Here is a 17,139-nt window from a genome sequence, read left to right as displayed (position 1 = left end):
ACTGTGTCTTAAAATTTTTTTAAAAAATTAAAAAGGGCTGGAGATGTAGCTCAGTGCAAAGCTCCTTGGTTCAATCCTCAATTCCAAAACAAAAAGGACAAATGAGTAGTATAATAGTTAAATTCATAGAAACACAGAAAGTAAATAGTGGTTGCCAGAGGGGTGGGGGGTGGGGGTGGAGGCACGGAACTGAGAGTCATTTCTTTGTGGGGACAAAGTTTCAGTTTTGGAAGATAAGAGTTCTGAAGATTTCAGGGTGTGATGGCACACACCTATAATCCCAGCACTGGGAAGGCTGAGGCAGGAGGATCACTGCGAGTTTCAGGCCAGCCTGGGCTCGGTAGTGAGCTCCAGGTGCGCCTGAACTAACTATATAGCAAAACCCTGTCTTAAAAAAACAAAAGTTCTGGAGATGGATGGTGGTGACGGTTACACAACAATGCGGATGTAACTAACATAACTGAACGAACGGTACACTTAAAATGGTTACAATGATCAATTTTATGTTATACATATTTCATCACAATAAAAACTTCACAGGCAAATTTAATTTCAGCAATATTTTAGACTGATAAACTGAAAATGTCATTTCCACATGTAATCAATTTTTTAAATTATTGAGATTTTTAGCTTCCTTAACCATACTGGCCTTGGAAGCCTGGTGTGTATTTCACAGTCACATCACTTCTCAATCTGGACTTGCCAATGTTTCAAGTGCTCCCTGACCACACTGGGCTGTTGGCTACCTACGGACAGTGTGGATCTTCATCTGGAGCTGCAGAGATCTCCCTGCTGCGCGTCTCCCCCACAGCGGAGGCTCCCCGGCAGGTCCACCTGCAGTGTCTCCCTACATTTCTGTCTCCATCTGCAAACAACTGCACCACGGCACAGGGCCACAGCCTCAGAGAAAGCGCTTGCCAAGGAGCATGTTGATTCCAAATTTGATTGGACCTGCAAATCTCTCTTCTCCTTTGCATAAATCTGCATCTCATGTGCCTGAGCAGTGCCTCAGATTGTCATCTCAAAGTCGGGCAGGCGCCAGGCTGGGCAGGAGGCCCCCACATGTCCCTCCTCCTGCATCCCCTGGGACTCTTCTTCCTCCTCCTCTTCCTCGAAGTCACCACTCTCCACCTCCTCCTCTTCCGGGATGGTGACCAGTTCCTGCTGAAGGGCCCCCATCTGCAGCCCCAGGCTGCACAGCTGGCCTAGCAGCTGGACGTCCACTCGGCGCAGGTTCCCCTGCCGGGAAGGAGGGCTGTCACAGCATGTCACCCAGAGGCCAAGGGGTCCTGCGGGCCCTGGATGGGCGCAAGTCCCAGCTCGGGTCCTGGCCCCACAGCACCTGGGCATGTCCTCACTGTGTACCTCCCAGGGTATCTCGTGACAGCTCTGTCTTTGTCTCTCCATTTCTTTCATTCCCTCCCTCATTATATCTCTCATTGTCTGTCTCTGTTCCTCTATGTCCCTGTCTCTCTGTCTCTATTTCCATGTCCCCATTTCTCTGCCCTTGCCCTATCTCAGATTCAGTTTGAATCTCTCTCTGTCCCTGCTCTCAACCTCTGACTTCTACCTGTGCCTCCTTCTGCGTCTCTCTGTCTCTATTCCTACCTCTCACTCTGTGTCTCTGCCTCTCTTGTCTCTGCCTCTATTCTCTACTCCTCTTGGTTTCTGTCCTTCAGTCTCCGGCCCTCTCTATTCTCATTCACTCACACTTGTTCATTTATTCTCTTGTCTCTCCAAACCCTTCACTCACCAATTCCTGCCAGATCCATAGCAGGCTCTCCCTGGCACTTCCAAGGTTTGCCCCCAGGGTCGTGAGGGTCTGGCCAGGGCTCTCCTCTGGAGGGGGCCCCCTCAGGGCCTGAGGGGGTGGGCCCAGTCCTGGGGGCTCCAGTCCAGCCTGCTTTAGCTGCATCCACAGCTCCATAGTCCCAGCCTTGGCCTCCAGGACCAGGAAGTAGCAAGGTCCAGGGTGACCAAGTCCTCTGGAGAGCTGGGGGGAGGGCAATGAAGGAGACCAGGCAGATGCATCCCAAAGTCCATTCTTCAATTAGAACCAGCTGGCTGGTTTTCTTTTTCTTTTTTTTTTTTCCAACCTCACCCTCTTGTGGAGGCCAAACTCCATCACCTGCCTCTTCTTGGGCCTCACACTGTGCTCAGTGTTTGCAGCTGCCTGGCCTCTTCTTCTTGCCTCTCCCGGACCCTCCCACACCTCCAGCCCCTCCTCCTCACCCTCCTTTGCTGAACTTTCTCTACTTGACCTCTGGTTTGTCCACATCCCAGTCCTCCCACCAGTGTCTCCGAGTGTCCAGGCTGCTGGCTACCGTGAACTGGCCATCTCTGCTGACCCTGGACCTGTCACAGCTGTTAGCAATGTCAGGGCAGTCCTGCTGCCAGCTTCCCTCTGCCTCTCTGCAGCCCACCATGTTACCATCCCTGGGTAAGTCAATGGCTCCCAAGTTCCTGACCCTGTCGTGAACTGCCCCCAACTCAGCAGCTCCATGGGGCCATCTCAGACATCTCAGAGTCACCTGGTCAGAACAGAACTCTCAGTCAGGACCTACTCCACTGGACTCATTTCCTGCTGGCACCATAAGAAACTACCACGATCTTGGTCGCTTAAAACAAAAGTTATGCTTGTACACACAGTTCCGGAGGTCAGAAGTCTAATTCAGGTGCACAGAGCTAGTTCCTTCTGTAGGCTGTAGGGAGAAATTATTTCCCAGTATTTTCCAGCTTCTAGAAGCCACCTGCTTTCCTTAGCTCATGGCCCCTTCCTCGGCTCACTCTATCATCCAGTCCCCTACTGAACCTGACTCTCCAGCCTCCCTGTGATTACACTGGCCCTACACAATTACCCATGATAACCTTCTTATCTCAAGATTTTTAACTTCATCACATGTGCAAAAGTCCCTTTTTAAAAAAAATCTTATTGGTACATTTTAGGTATACAATATAATGACATTCATCATTGGACGTTTGCACCTTTACATGATCTCTCTTGGTTCTTATTTAGTCCCTTTTACCATATAAAAGTAATGGGGTCACAGGGACATGGTTCCCGGAACATGGATATCTGCAGGGGGTCCTTCATCCTACCGTCCCCACCCTCCCAAACCTGCTGCTTCCTGAATTCCTCCATCTCCATAAGTGACATCAGGATCCTCTTGGTTCCTGAAGCTGTTGCTTCAAGCTTCAAAACAGATCCAGAATCGGAGCACTTCTTGGCGTTGTCACTGGCCCATTCCTGTTCATCTCTCACCTGGACTATCTCAGTAGCCTCTCTGCCGGTTCCCTGCAGCCACCCTGGTCCCCTAAGATTCGTTCTTCCCCTGGCAGAAATTATCTTTTCAAAATGTAAATAGATATTGACACTCTCCTCCTCCCACTGGGAACAGAATGAAACCCTACACAGTCAGCCCTCGCCCACCTCTCTGAACCAGCCTCCTGATTCTCTCTGCAAGCTGGCTGCCTCTTAGGGCCTTTGCAGAAGCTGTAACTTCCGCCCAGGACTCTTCCCCCTGAGAACTCTGGTTACCTGTTTCCTTATCATTCACTTCCACTTCTGTGTCACCTCTTCAGAGAAGCGTTTGCTGATGACCCTACGCCCCAGTCACTCCCTGTTACAGTGCCTGTTTTTATCTACTTTTTTTTAAGTCACCAATTTTATTTATTTATTTTTGTTACCGGCGATCAAACTTGGGACCTTGCGCTTGTGAGGCAGGCGGCGGCACCACGGAGCTAAATCCCCGGCCTGCTACTTCTAATCGAACCCTACCTGAAGTTATCTTGTTTATTCACTTGTTTCTTACCCATCCTCTCCCTGCCTGGCAAGTTGACTCCCTGAGCGACAGATGGCTCTGTCCTGCTCACCAGGGTAACCTCAGCACCCAGAACAGTGCCTGGCACCCCGTGGTAGTCAACATCTGCGGTATGAATAAATAATTCCATCCAAAGACTTCACATTGAATCTCCAAGTGAGCTAGGCACGAACTCCAAACTGAAGCCCAACACCCTACAATACCAGTTTTCGGCTCTCACTGCAGGCCTTACCTTGAAGTCTAACCTCACCATCCGCTCCTTTTCCCTCGCCCAGTTAAAAAAAAAAAAGAAAAGAAAAGAAGGGTCAGGGATTTAGCTCAGTGACACCGTGCCTGCCTTGCAAGCGCAAGGTCCTGAGTTCGATTCCCGGTACCCCCCCCCAAAAGAAAAGAAAATCGTAGGCAGTTTTTCATTGAGAATAGATGTAGCAAGTGAGAGCTGGAGGAACAAGGAAGCTCAGGGAGACTGCGACTCCAGTCCAAGAAAAAGAAAATACCCCCAAAAGGAAGGACTGTCCACCTCTCCTAGAGAAGGACTAGCAGAGTTCCGTTTTAAAGCCCGTGGAAAGGACGCTCTGAGTAATCCCTAAACCCGGGAGTTTAATTAGTGTGTGCGCCTTTAAGGGGCGGGCTGGAAAGGAGGGGCGTGGCCATGAGAGAAAGTGTTCGCGACGGAACTCGTTGGTGGGGGGAAAGACCGGCCCCTTCCGGTTACGAGGCCCAGCAAGATGGCGGCACCCAGGGCGGTAGGTGACCGGAGCTCCTAGAAGCCCTAAAGTTGATGTCCTCTTCGCAGCCTCTACCTACAAGAACTCTGTCGGCGCCCAGGGGAGCAAAGAGCCGTAGGGAGCAGGACGTCCCCGCTGGGCCTAGCAATGGGAGTGTACACCTGTGGCTGCCAGGGCCAGGAGGGATCTGTGAGGGGTGGAAAGCGGCTGCTGAGCTCTAGAGCAAGAGTGGGCGAGGACTTGGCAGACAGAAGCCAATGGGAATGAGTAGTATGGTCCCAAGAGAGGCGCGTCCAGCCAATCAGAGGGAGGGATACGAATGCATGTACCGGCAGCCAATGGGCAGGCGAGGGTGGGACCTGGAATGGACGAGTGGTTGGAAGCTTGAGGGTCTGAGATTAGATCCCAGGATAGAGATCAAAGAATAAATTTGAAGAAAATTCATGGGAGATTTAGGAATTTTGATGGAAAACCAAAGATGTGGTGGGATGGGGCTTCTGGGAGGAACCAAAAAGTGAATTTGGGAGTTCCAAGGGGAAAATCTGAGGGAAATTAAAAGAAAAAAGTGGGATAGTCTGTAAGAGTGCCATAGGAGATGACGTAGGAAGGGCCAGTGACGCGGCCGGTAAAAGAATTAGTTTAGATAACAATTACCAACAGTCCGGAAACAGAAGGAAATTAGGCTGCTGAGAGTGGTGGTGCACGCCTGTAATTGCAGCACCCAGGAGGCTGAGGCAGGAGGGTCACCACGAGTTCAAGACCAGCCTGGGCTACATAGTTCAAGGCCAACCAGAACTGCATAGTGAGACCCAGTCTCATTTTTTTTTTTTTTTTTTTTTTTTTTGGTACCGGGGATCGAACTCGGGTCCTTGAGCTTGCGAGGCAGGAGCCGAGAGACTCAGTCTCAAACAAATAAGAGAGGGAGGGAGAGAGAAAGAGAAATTCGTTTATTGATATACTAAAAGAGGCAATGGGCTAGTTCCAAGAAAGATTTGAGACTTCACGGTAAGAGGTTAAAGTTTTTCTTTTTTGGTACCGGGGATTGAACTCGGGTCCTTACACTTGCCCAGCAGGCGCAGCAGGCGGCGAAAACACTGAGCTAAATCAACGGCCGAGGTTAAAGTTTTTATAAGGGATTGAAGACATGGGAAAAGGTCTGCGATAACAAATAGAGACATCTTAGATATGCATTTCTTGTTCGTTAAGATTCCAGAGATATGTGCGTTGTAACTAAAGTTGTACATCAAAGTTGCAAATCGAGCTGGGCATGGTGGGGAACGCCTGTGATCTCAGCACTGGGAAGGCCCTGGCAGGAGGATCACTTCGAGTTGGAGGCCAGCCTGGGCTACATAGTGAGTTCAAGGCCAGCCTCAACTACACAGTGAGACCCTGTCTCAAAAAACAACAGGGCCAGGGATTTAGCTCAGTGGTTTTGCCCCCTGCTGCGCAAGCGCAAGTACCCGAGTTTGATCCCCAGTACTAAAAAAAAAATAGTTGCAAATTGGCAAGATGGTGTACTCTGGTCTCACAGAAGCACCTTTAGTTTAAATAAGAATATCTACACACATTAACTCTTTGAGATGGATCAGGGCTCATTTGGAGGGATGAATAGGTCTTACACTTTATCTGGTGTTATTTCTAGGCAGTTTACTGCCATACTTCATGACTGCAGAAAAATTTTGTTGTCAAGAAGTTGAACACTTTTGTCACCAAAAAGAGGATTTGGGTAAAATCAGAGAATGAATTTAGGGCCAGGGATTTAGCTCAGTGGTTCCGCCGCCTGCCTCGAAAGCACAAGGTCCCGAGTTCAATCTCTGGTACCAAAAAAAGAAAAAAGAATGAATTTAGGGAAAATTAAAGAAATTGAGTTTAAGAAATTTTTTTTTCTTTTTTTTTTTTTGGTACCGGGGATGGAACTCGGGTCCTTGTGTGCATTGCGCAGCAGGCAGCGAAACCACTAAGCTAAATCCCCGGCCTGAGTTTAAGAAATTTGAAGTGGTGTATACCTGTAATCCCAGCAATCAGGTGGCTGAGGCAGGAAGATGGTTAGCAAGTTCAAGATCAGCCTGGGCTATATAGTTCAAGGCCAGCCTGAACTATATAGGAGACCTTGTCTCAAACAAATAAGCAAGGAGGATTTGAGAGAAATGAGAGTGAATTTGGTTAAAGCAAAGAATTTGGGGCAAATTAAGAGGAGGCTTGGAAGAGAGACTGAAGAATTTGGGGGGTTCTCCTGGAAGCCACACTGCTCCATTTTCCAATCTTCCCCTTAAAGGTTTTGTTCTTTTCAGGTGTAAGGTTCTTTCAAAGAGTACTGTCCATGGTATATAAAGATTTCTTTGGAAATAAATTTAGAGGGAGGGGCCACTGGGAATGTAGCTCAGTGGTAGGGGACTTGCCTATCACACACAAAGCCCTGGGTTTGATCATTAGCACCAGCTGCCAAAAAACTCAATGATACTAAGGTTATGTCTGGGAAGAAGGAAATGGGTCACTCAGGAAGACCTCAGAGAGAATTGAGTAAAATTAAGAGGCAAATTTGTGGGGAATTAAGTCTGATAATGGAAATTTTGAGAGAAAAATCAGGATTTAGGAAAATTAGGGAAGAATTTGGGAAAACCAAGAATGTTTGGCTAAATTAAGGAAGGAATTTAGGATTAAGGAGAAGAACCCTAATCAACCCTTGGAGAAAACATGGGGAAATTTTTGGAATCCCAAAGACAGAATTTTGCAGTCTTGTTTTGGGGCCCAAGGTCTTATGCATATTAAGCAGATGCTCTGCCCCTGAGCTACTGCCCAGCCCAAAATGTGGAGGTTTGGTTTTGTTGTTTTGGGGGGGTTTTTTTGGTATGGGGAATTGAGCTTGGGTCCTTGCGCTTGTGTAGCAGGTGGTGAAACCACTGAGCTAAATCCCCGACCTTTGGTTTTGTTTTTTGAAACAATCTCTCTTTGTAGTTCAGGCTGGCTTTGAACTTACAGTGATCCTCCTGCCACAGCCATCCAAATGCCGGGAACACAGGCTTGCACCACCACACCCAGCTAGAGATTCTGAAAGAAGAATTTTGCAGGAGCCAGGAAGCTGGGAGGTAGGGTTCATGGAGCAAGAACTAAGGGGATCCGGGGCCAGGAATTTAGCTCAGTGGTTCCGCCGCCTGCCCCGAAAGCGCAAGGTCCCGAGTTCGATCTCGGGTACCAAAAAAAAAAAAAGAACTAAGGGGATCCAGCTGTAGACTCGGTCCCTCCTCTCCCTCTCCCCAGTTCCTGCGCCTGATACCCCCAAAATGGAATGGGGGTAAGAGGGGCTTCCGTGATCTGAGTGGAGTGGTGACCCCAGAGGGCAATCGGAGGAAGAGAAGGACACTGCTGCAGTTCCTGTCTGACCATTTCTGTGACATGGAGTTTCTGAGGGAGAACGTGCTCCAGAAGCAGATGCAAAAGGTGTCCCTGGAAAACAGGTGAGAACCTGAGGTCTGCAGGACCCTGTGGAGATCCTGCTGCTCGCCCCTCAACAGCAGGAGCCCCACTCCTGCCTTGCCACTCCTGGGCAGCACTAGGGCTGCTCCACCCCACAAGGGCTCCCGCTCATATAAGGGCCTGCTGCCACCAGCCCCACCTAGGGGCCTAACTTGCATCTTAGATCTGACGTGGCTGAAACCAATTTCTTCCTTCATTTCTCCCTGAAAAGTCTGCTCACTCCCAAGCTTTCCCCATCCCAGAAACAGGTGCCACTGCCCACCCTTCAGTCAGTTGTGAAGCAGTCCTTCCTGCTGGGTGTGGTGTTGCACACCTGCAATTCCAGCACTCAGCAGGCTGAGGCAGGAGGATTGCTGGTAGTTCAAGGGCAGCCTGAACTTCATAGTGAAACCCGGTCAAAAATAAATAAATAATAAACAGTATACATGAAGGAATCCTCCCTAAATCCCCTCCTGGTTTCTCAGCCTACATTCTGTCCATCAATGCTAGAATATTCCAAATGTGACCATTGTCACCCCGCTCTGAGCCCCTTCATCTTAAGGTTATACTACTGTAGTAACCTCTTGACCTTATACTCCCTATTCTCCATTACAGTTAACAAAGCAGCTGAAGGATTCTTAAAGTAAAATAGAGGAGCTGGGGTCTAACTCAGTGGCAGAGCACATGCTTAGCATGATAGAGGTCCTGAGTTTGAGCCCAGCACGACTGGAAAAAAAAAAATTTCAGGGCCAGGGATTTAGCTCAGTGGTTCCACTGCCTGCCTCAAAAGCACAAGATCCCGAGTTTGATCCCCAATACCAAAAAAAAAAAAAAAAGAAAAAAATTTTAGTCAGGGATGGTGGCACATCTATAATCCCAGCATTCTGGGTGGCTGAGGCAGGAAGATTGAAAGTTTGAGCCTAGCCTCGGCAAATTAGTAACTTGGTGGGACCCTGACTCTAAATAATAAATAAGGGCTGAAGACTTACCGAGCCAGTACTACACACACACACAAAGTAAAATAGTAAACATTATAACTGTGCTTAAAACCTCAAGGGCTTTCTGATTGGAACTAGAATAAGAGCTGCTCTCTAACGCCTGAAACCTGGCCCCCACTGAGCTCTGAGACCTCTACCAAGGATACCCTCACCTCCACCGCCACAGCACCCTACTGCCATGGATGTGGCCTTCCTAATTCAAGTCTCTGAACCTGACCTCCTCATTCCTTCTCACCATTCAAGTCTGTAAATCTCACCACCTCCAAGAAGCCTCTGCCATCCCCACCACACCCAGTCAGCTCTCCTGTGAAATTTGCACTTGTTTCCGGGTTTGTTATCTGCCTCCCTGTCATATGGCCCAGCAGGGGCAGAGATGTTTATCTGTCTTGGCCGTCACTGTGCGGCCAAATGCTGTTAACAGGCTTTTTGTAAAGATGTGCAGCCAGCCCCGCCTGTGCATCTGCCTGGCGCCCTGGACTGTGCCCCTCAGCAACACTGGGGCCTGGGGAGGGTGTGTGCTCCACAGTCTCATCTTTATTACCTATTTCTCGGCAGATCCTTCACTATAATCCAGGACAAATATGGCCGAGATATCGCAGGAGCCTGTTTCATCCTGCAGCACGGAGGATCAGTCAAGTATGACAGCAGGGGCTTCCCCGATAAGGGTGTGGGCATGCAAGTGTTTGAGACCAGGCTCTGCTGTGGGTTTCCCTGTGACCCCTGGTCTCTGCCACCTGATGGCTGTGGAGCAAGAGACCTGTTCCTGGCTTCTGTTCTGTCTTTGTGAAGTCAGATGGTAAAGTGTAGCTAGCTACAGAGTTTGCTGTAAAAACTGGGATTTTGCAATCTAAACACAGGCCTAGCCAGGGATTTAGCTCAGTGGTTCCGCCACCTGCCTCGAAAGCACAAGGTCCCGAGTTCAATCTCTGGTACAAAAAGGAACAAACACAGGCCTGGCATAGCACATGTGCTCAGTAAAATTAGCCAGGAGTAGTGGTGGGCACCTGTGGGAGCTATTTGAGATGCTGAGCCAGGGGGATTGCTTGAGCCCAGCAATTCAAGGCCAGTGTGGGCAATATAGTGGGACCCTGTCTCAAAAAAATTTTTTTTCTTCATTTCCCCCTTTTTCCTTCTTGCCCTTCTTTCTTGGCTTTTCTCCCCTTTATTTTTTCCTTCTATTTGGAAAGGTACAACCCCCATAGGGTTCACCTGCTCCTCATGTTTGTTCCAATTAAAATTCCCACCTGGTTTGAGTGCTTCCTCCAGCAGCCTCCTCCAATCAGGGCAGAGTCTGAGGACGCCCATCTCTGTTGGCCATGGACAAGAATCTGTGCATATGGCTCTTTGCTCTTAAGTATCAGTCATCTCTCAGAGACCCTGTCTCCATGTGCGACCAGATTGTCACAGCGGCTTATTCGTGGTGCCCCCCGACGGGCAGGTGTACAGGAAATGCCCAGCCAGTGCAGTCCAGGGGCTGGGATGGGGGTTTGGAGGTGGGAGGCATGGGGAGGGCCAGGCACCTGCTGACACTCTCTCATCCCTTTTCCAGGTTTCGAGACAGGGAGTGGATCAGGTCAGATGAGTACAGACGTTTCTCTGCTGAGGTCTTGAAGTTCCAGGCAGTGCCTGTGGAGGCTATCGATGCCAGTGGCTGTGCCATCAACTACCATGGCTTAGACAACCTCTGTAAGAGGGCTCAGGTGGGGCTGGAAGCCTCAGACCTCCCCTTGGGTGATGGCTCCAGAAGGGCCCTCATGGCATCACCCTGTGCTCCTGCAGTGCCCCTGAAGAAGCTCCAGTGCCTGTCACTGCAGCGCTGTCCCCACGTGGATGACTGGTGCCTCAGCCGCCTCTACCTGCTGGCCGACTCACTGCAGGAGCTCTCCCTGGCCGGCTGCCCCCAAATCTCTGAGCGGGGCCTTGCCTGCCTCCACCACCTCTCGTGAGACCTCAGTACAGGCTGGGCCCCCATCAGGGCACCTCCCACCCAGCATGGGTGTGAGAGGGTGGGGGGTGCTGGTGGGCCGCTACTGTCTCCTTCCTGGTTCCCAGCCCTAGAATGTGTAGAGGGTCCGCAGAGGAGCAGGCACAAGTCTGTGAGAATTAAGGACTCTTGGTTTTTCTTCGGTTTTGTTTTAATGAAACCTCCACAGCATACACTGTTGCAGAACAGTAGCAGCTAGAGGCACATATTTGTACCTAAGTGGTGGATTTCACCCGAGACAGCCATAAAGATTTATTTTGGAACTAGAGATGTAGCTCAGTGGCAGAGCATTTGCCTGCATGCATGCATGAGACCCTGACTTCCATCCCCAGCACCTCCCCCTCAAAAATTTAGGAAGCTAGGTGCTGTAATTAGGGACACACACACACACACACACACACAGACCCCTCTTCTGATGTCAGCCTCCTCCCCTTCTTTCCCCTTTCAGGAACCTCCGTAGACTGGACATCTCAGATCTCCCCGGTGTGGAGTACCCGGGCCTCACTCAGATCCTGGTGGAGGAGATGCTGCCAAACTGTGAGGTTGTGGGGACTGACTGGACCCAGGAGGGTCCAGAGGAGCAGCCTCAGGACCCAGCCAGCCCTATCCATGCCAAGCCTGCAGCCCGTGATCTCGGTGACCCATGTGGAGTGTCGTAGCTACCTATACCCTGCCCTCCAAGGTGGGGTTCCTTCAGCATGGGGCATGGAGGACTGGCAGACCAGAGGGAAGGATAGCATGAGGTTGGGGTATTTATTGCTGCTGGCTGCTCATGGCTGGCAACCCTTTTCACTCAGCTCCTTCCGCTGCCTCTTTGAACTGTCAGTAGGACAGGAGCTGCGCTCACCTCCATGGGTCCCCACATGTGATGCACCCATCCATGTTAGAGGTTGGCCATCTCACAGGGACCCTGACGGACACGAGGTGCCCCTGGCACTTCCCTGTGCAGGATTGGCCAGCTCACTTCACCTGTCCACCATCCTTGGCCCTCGCTCCCCAGTTCCCATGATGTGGCTGCTTATTGATTTATTAGCTTTGTTTCAAATTCAACTTTTTTCTGCTGCTCTGTGAAAATGCCACTGGGCCTTTGGACTTATTTCCTTTGCCAACGGCATGCTAGGCCTCATCAGCAGGGTACACTGATGAGACAGATTGCCAGAGGGAAGGTGTGTGCTCTGTGCCCCATGCACCTTAGCTTCTCCAGCTTTGGGCCACAGGGCGTGTGGTTTCCCCAGCACAGTCCTGGAGAGGTTTGTGGTCACCAGCTTCCCCTGGCACCCCCAGTCCTGTGGTTTTTTGGGGTGCAGCCCCTCCCTGAGGCTCCCCAGCAACCCAGCCACATTTCCAGTCAGCTCAGGCATTTACCAATGAATTCTTGTGATTCCAGTTCACTGTTGAATAATTCATTATATTAAAATTTCCCTGTGAAATTACCGTGTGGTTTTTCTCTCCTTATTGGCTCCAGACTGATCCAGACTCTGTACCTGGAATGCCCCAGGACACAGCTTCTAAGATGGAATTTGGGGGTGGTTTGGTCGTAACTTTGGGCTTGACCGCAGCTCAGGGAAATGGGAAGCCAGTGATCCCCATTATGCAGTGGCTTCACAGCCCAGCTGTGGTGGATCCCGTGCCAATGGAAGCACCTGACTCAGAGCCCCTGTGACCCCAATGCCCCACAGCTGTGGCAGGACAGACAATTCTAAAGGCCAGGGTTTGGGTGGATTCTTGGGAGTGCTCCTGAGTGCCCACAGACACAGTGACAAGCTGGAGTCTGCTCAGCTGCATCTGAAAACTAGACAGCTTAGTTAACAGCCCCAGAAGTTCTTAGAGTGGGGTCATCTGGTTGGACTCAGAGTAAACAGAAGACCTCAGACCCCCAAAGTCACTCTGAGCGTCCCTTCCCAGTGCCAGGGGCTCCCAACCCACTGTGCTTGACACCATGTAAGGTGACCTCACCTTTAAAGAGGACACCTGTTCAGACTCACAGGTGCTGCTGCTGCCACCAGGCCCCTACATACCTGGGAACAGAGGCCAGCAGGACTCAGGAGGGAGCAACCTGCACACTAGAAGAACAAGGAAACTTTGCAAACTGATGTACAGAGCCCTGGGAAATGCGTGCAGGAGAGGATTCTAAGGGTGTCAGACTAACGAGGATGAACTTAATGCTAGCTCGGCCCAAACTCACTGGATGGGCGTGCTTACCAGAGATTCTAGATTAAGTAAGTTACCGTGTGCATCTGGGGGTGGCTTTAACAGTTACTTGGTTGGGTGACTAGAACTTCGACCCAACAGCAGTCTACAGGTGAAGAGGCCAAGAGACCAGGAGAGCCCTGGCATAATACGGATCCAGGAAGCCAGAGGCTTAGTTATAGAGACAGAGCATTAGGATTGATCACATTCAACCTGATAGCCACCTCCCTCCAGCTATGTGTGATTCACGAATCTTAGTACGGATCCGTCATTACTCCAATCTCATAATTTTTTTTTTTTTTGGTGGTGGTGTTGGTAGTACTAGGGATTGAACCCGGGGGCACTCTCCACTGAGCTACATCCCCCCCCCCCTTTTAAAGAGTGAATCTCCGTAAGTTGCCCCAGCCAGACTTGAATTTGTGATCCTCCTGGTTTGATTCCCTAGTGCTAGGATTACGGGTGTGCATGTGCACATTACTCTATTGAACTTTCCCTGTTCCAGTTGCTGTGTGGACCCAGGTTGATACAGCAACCAGAACAGTGCCCTGTGAGGCTTCTCAAGGCCCCAGGAGGGATAGTGCCACCCCGGCCCATGCCTCTGCACCCCGGACGAAGTGAGATGAGCCAGGAGAGCTCAACCTGACCCTATCTCTAGCCAAGGGTGAGGTAGGCTTGGTCCTGCCCAGTCCCTGGTTGTCTTTCCCACTCTAGCTTTTATACCATTAGCATTTACCAACCACTTCTTCCCTACTGTCTTCTTCCATCCGTTCCCATGGGCTCCATTATTCAAATTTGGAAGGTAGAAATCAGGGCTGGATGGATAATAAGCTGCAGTTGACAGGTGAGTTCCTGAGATGATCCGGCCAGTGGCTCTCCAAACCAGGTGGGGTGAAGGGGGTCGGTCCAGGCTGTGGGGGCCGAAGTCCACACCCCAGGTCCCGGAAGATCTGGGACCAGGAGGCCCCACCTGCCAGTCTCTCCAGACAGCTAGTGCAGCCCCAACAGCAGCAGCCCCGAGAGGCAGAGAAGTAAACACAGCCAGACACCCTCTCCAGTCCCAGGGGCCCTAGGGAGCGAGAGAGCACTCCCGGAGTCTAAGGGAGGCGGAGGGCGGGGCCCAGCGCTGGGTGCGGGCCGAGAGGAACCGCGCAAGGCCCGGGGGCAAGAGGCCCAGCTTCGGGAACTTCCGGTGCGGCCGCCCCATCACCCTCTATTGCCCTCCCTTCGGGTCCCTTTCGCCTACCGTTCACCTCGGCCCTTTCCTCTGGCTCCTCCCAGGCTCTCTGCAGCCTCTCCCAGGGTCAGCTCCGGGTTCGGACTCCCTCCTCCTGCCTTTCAATCTCTACCCCTGCACTCCCCTCAGGACTTCCAGATCACGCCTCCCCTCTCCCGGGCTCCACTCGCAGCCTCTCCGTCCTCCGGTCCACCTTCCTGGTCCTCTCTCTCCTCCTAGCTCTCATCTCCCGATTCAACCCCTTTCTCTCCTCTCTTCAGGGCGCCTTCCCGAGTTCTCTCAGCTGTCTCTCCCTCTCCTCAGATGTCCCAGCTCCTCGCCCCCTATCCTGACTGGGCAGCAACTGCAAACATCCCTATCTCTGGGAGCCGATCCATCCCCACTCAGCACATTCACGCCTCCTCCTGGCTGTGGCCCCGCGCCAGCCCCCTCGGCCTCCCGTCCCGTCTTTCCTCCTTGGGACTCGGCCTCTCCCTGATCACTTTGACACCAGGCAGCATGGCTCAGGCCCTGCCTTGGCCTCGCCCTCCCTCAGACACTTCCTCAGGACCCCGGACCTCCCCTCCTGGGCCCTCGCGGGTCTCGTCTGGGCTGTGGCCACCCCTGCACCTCTCCCGCTGTCTCACCAGAAAACCAGTCCTGACACGCTGCGCCCGCCCCGCCTGCCCGGCTCCCTGGTCGGCCTCCAGCCCCCCCCCCCGCGGCCCCGCCCCGGCCCCTCCCGGCCCCTGGGGCCTTCCCGCCTGCGCTCCAGCCCGCCCCTCTGGACTGGCAGCAGCGCTGGGCTGGCAGCCTGCGACCGGAGGGAACAGAGGCTGCGGGAGGGAGCCGAGGCAGGGCCTGACCAGAGGCCCGGCAGCGCTGGAGCTGGCAGGAGCCGGACCCAGAGGTACTGAGGAGCCGATCCCCGAGGCCCCAGGCCCTGGGGTGGGGCTGCTGGGAATGGGAGTGGGCTGGGTTTCTATGAAGTGTAAGGAGCTCACTCTTTGAGCTGGGGATCCGTTCACGGTTCCTGGGGAGCGGGATGAATGTGGAGAGGAGGTGGTTAAGAATGGCGGTGGGGTAGAAAAGCAGAGTAGGTGTGGACCTTTTGGGCTGGGGGGGGGGCTGGGTCTAGGAAAAGATGATACTTGGGTCCTGGGGGAGGGGGCTGCTTAGGGCATGGAACTGAGAGCAGCCATTTCTGGGGGTAGCTGAGGCTGCAGGAGTGAGGCTGCCTGCTGGGGCCTGGCTGGGCGCTCAAACCCCAAAGGCCTCCCTGGCTCCCTTGCAGCTCCCTCAGCTGCCCTCTCTCTGGGCCAGGTCATGCGCTGCCCCAAGTGCCTGCTCTGCCTGTCAGCTCTGCTCACACTCCTGGGCCTCAAGGTGTACATCGAGTGGACTTCGGAGTCCCGGGTCACCAAGGCATACCCAGAAGCCCGGGGCACCTTGCCAGGCCCCACAGCCGCCGGCGCTGAGCCCACCCTGCCTGCCAACCTCTCAGCCCGGCTGGGCCAGACTGGCCTGCTATCCTCAGCTTACTGGAACCAGCAACAGTGGCGGCTGGGGACCCTGCCCAGGGAGGACAGCACTGAGACAGGAGGCTGCCAGGCCTGGGGTACTGCTGCTGCTGCTGAGATCCCAGACTTTGCCTCCTACCCCGAAGACCTTCGCCGCTTCCTGCTGTCAGCAGCCTGCAGGAGCTTCCCACAATGGCTGCCTGCAGGTGAAGACAGCCAAATGACCAGCTGCTCCAATACTGGTGTCCCCTACCTACTGCTGGCTGTCAAGTCGGAACCAGGACATTTTGCAGAACGCCAGGCTGTGAGGGAGACGTGGGGCAGCGCAGCTCCTGGGATCAGGCTGCTTTTCTTGCTAGGGTCCCCAGTGGGAAAAGGGGGACCTGACCTGCGCTCACTGGTGACCTGGGAGAGCCTTCGCTACAGTGACCTGCTGCTCTGGGACTTCCTCGATGTCCTGTATAACCAGACACTCAAAGACTTGCTGCTACTGACCTGGGTAGGCCACCACTGCCCTGACGTGAATTTTGTCCTGCAAGTTCAGGATGACGCCTTTGTGCACATCCCTGCCCTGCTGGCTCACCTGCAGGCCCTGCCACCCACCTGGGCCCGAAGCCTCTATCTGGGTGAGGTCTTCACCCAGGCCAAGCCTCTCCGGAAGCCTGGAGGGCCCTTCTATGTGCCCCAGTCCTTCTTTGAAGGTGACTACCCAGCCTATGCAAGTGGAGGCGGCTATGTCATTGCAGGGCGCCTGGCTCCCTGGCTACTGCAGGCGGCAGCCCGTGTGGCACCCTTTCCCTTTGGTGACGTCTACATGGGCCTCTGCTTCTGTGCCCTGGGCCTGGTGCCCCGGCGCCACTCAGGCTTCCTCACAGCCTGGCCAGGTGACCACACCATGGACCCCTGCACTCTTCGAGACCTGCTGCTTGTGCGACCCCTCAGCCCCCAGGACATCATCCGGCTCTGGAGACAACTGCGGAGTCCGAAGCTCGAGTGCTGAGCCTCACAGGGAGCAGGGCAAGGGGTCGGGGGGCAGGCCTGGGGCCCTGACATCTGCCTGCCTGGGCCCTCCCTCCAGGCCTGGATGTGAGGGCGGAGGTCCTAGAACAGGACTGCATGAGCACCTCTTGGGCCCTCTCTGGCCAGGGACAGGGCACACAGGACAGAGCAACAGACTGTTTTAGTCTCGTTTTTTGTTTTCGAAAAATATGCTCTTCCCACTCTGAGGCTTG

General features: G+C 52.9%; 3 protein-coding genes across 6 annotated transcripts; 2 read left to right on the top strand and 1 right to left on the bottom strand.

Annotated features, from left to right (window-relative positions):
* Positions 1 to 483: 483 nt before the first annotated feature.
* Positions 484 to 3,993, bottom strand: Erich4 (glutamate rich 4). The gene is made up of 2 exons (XM_087200767.1): positions 1,754 to 3,993; positions 484 to 1,239 (listed from the first exon to the last, which is right to left on the bottom strand). Exons 1-2 carry the CDS (start codon positions 1,925 to 1,927, stop codon positions 1,009 to 1,011), a joined length of 405 nt encoding a protein of 134 aa, XP_087056893.1. The 5' UTR covers positions 1,928 to 3,993; the 3' UTR covers positions 484 to 1,008.
* A 468-nt stretch (positions 3,994 to 4,461) lies between these two features.
* Dmac2 (distal membrane arm assembly component 2) lies at positions 4,462 to 12,417 on the top strand. 3 transcript variants are annotated; one of them, XM_087200766.1, is made up of 6 exons: positions 4,462 to 4,567; positions 7,808 to 8,004; positions 9,556 to 9,636; positions 10,550 to 10,686; positions 10,780 to 10,953; positions 11,433 to 11,621. In XM_087200766.1, exons 1-5 carry the CDS (start codon positions 4,550 to 4,552, stop codon positions 10,944 to 10,946), a joined length of 600 nt encoding a protein of 199 aa, XP_087056892.1. In that variant the 5' UTR covers positions 4,462 to 4,549; the 3' UTR covers positions 10,947 to 10,953; positions 11,433 to 11,621. The 3 variants fall into 3 exon arrangements, with proteins under 3 accessions (XP_087056892.1, XP_004873059.1, XP_012924088.1); XM_004873002.3 differs by having other exon boundaries at positions 4,463 to 4,567; positions 10,780 to 10,942; positions 11,433 to 12,417; XM_013068634.3 differs by lacking the exon at positions 4,462 to 4,567 and adding an exon at positions 4,614 to 5,554 and having other exon boundaries at positions 10,780 to 10,942; positions 11,433 to 12,417.
* Positions 12,418 to 15,159: 2,742 nt separating this feature from the next.
* On the top strand, positions 15,160 to 17,133 carry B3gnt8 (UDP-GlcNAc:betaGal beta-1,3-N-acetylglucosaminyltransferase 8). 2 transcript variants are annotated; one of them, XM_013068624.3, is made up of 2 exons: positions 15,160 to 15,297; positions 15,682 to 17,133. In XM_013068624.3, exon 2 carries the CDS (start codon positions 15,714 to 15,716, stop codon positions 16,905 to 16,907), a length of 1,194 nt encoding a protein of 397 aa, XP_012924078.2. In that variant the 5' UTR covers positions 15,160 to 15,297; positions 15,682 to 15,713; the 3' UTR covers positions 16,908 to 17,133. The 2 variants fall into 2 exon arrangements, with proteins under 2 accessions (XP_012924078.2, XP_004873057.2); XM_004873000.4 differs by having other exon boundaries at positions 15,170 to 15,297; positions 15,711 to 17,133.
* The last annotated feature ends 6 nt before the right edge of the window (positions 17,134 to 17,139 follow it).

Source organism: Heterocephalus glaber, unplaced genomic scaffold, assembly GCF_053883595.1.
Source record: "Heterocephalus glaber isolate CG9 unplaced genomic scaffold, H.glaber_assembly_v1.0 deba00001744, whole genome shotgun sequence".
Taxonomy (NCBI): domain Eukaryota; kingdom Metazoa; phylum Chordata; class Mammalia; order Rodentia; family Bathyergidae; genus Heterocephalus; species Heterocephalus glaber.
The sequence above is the reverse complement of the archived record's forward strand: the minus strand, read 5'-3'. Positions and strand labels throughout refer to the sequence as shown.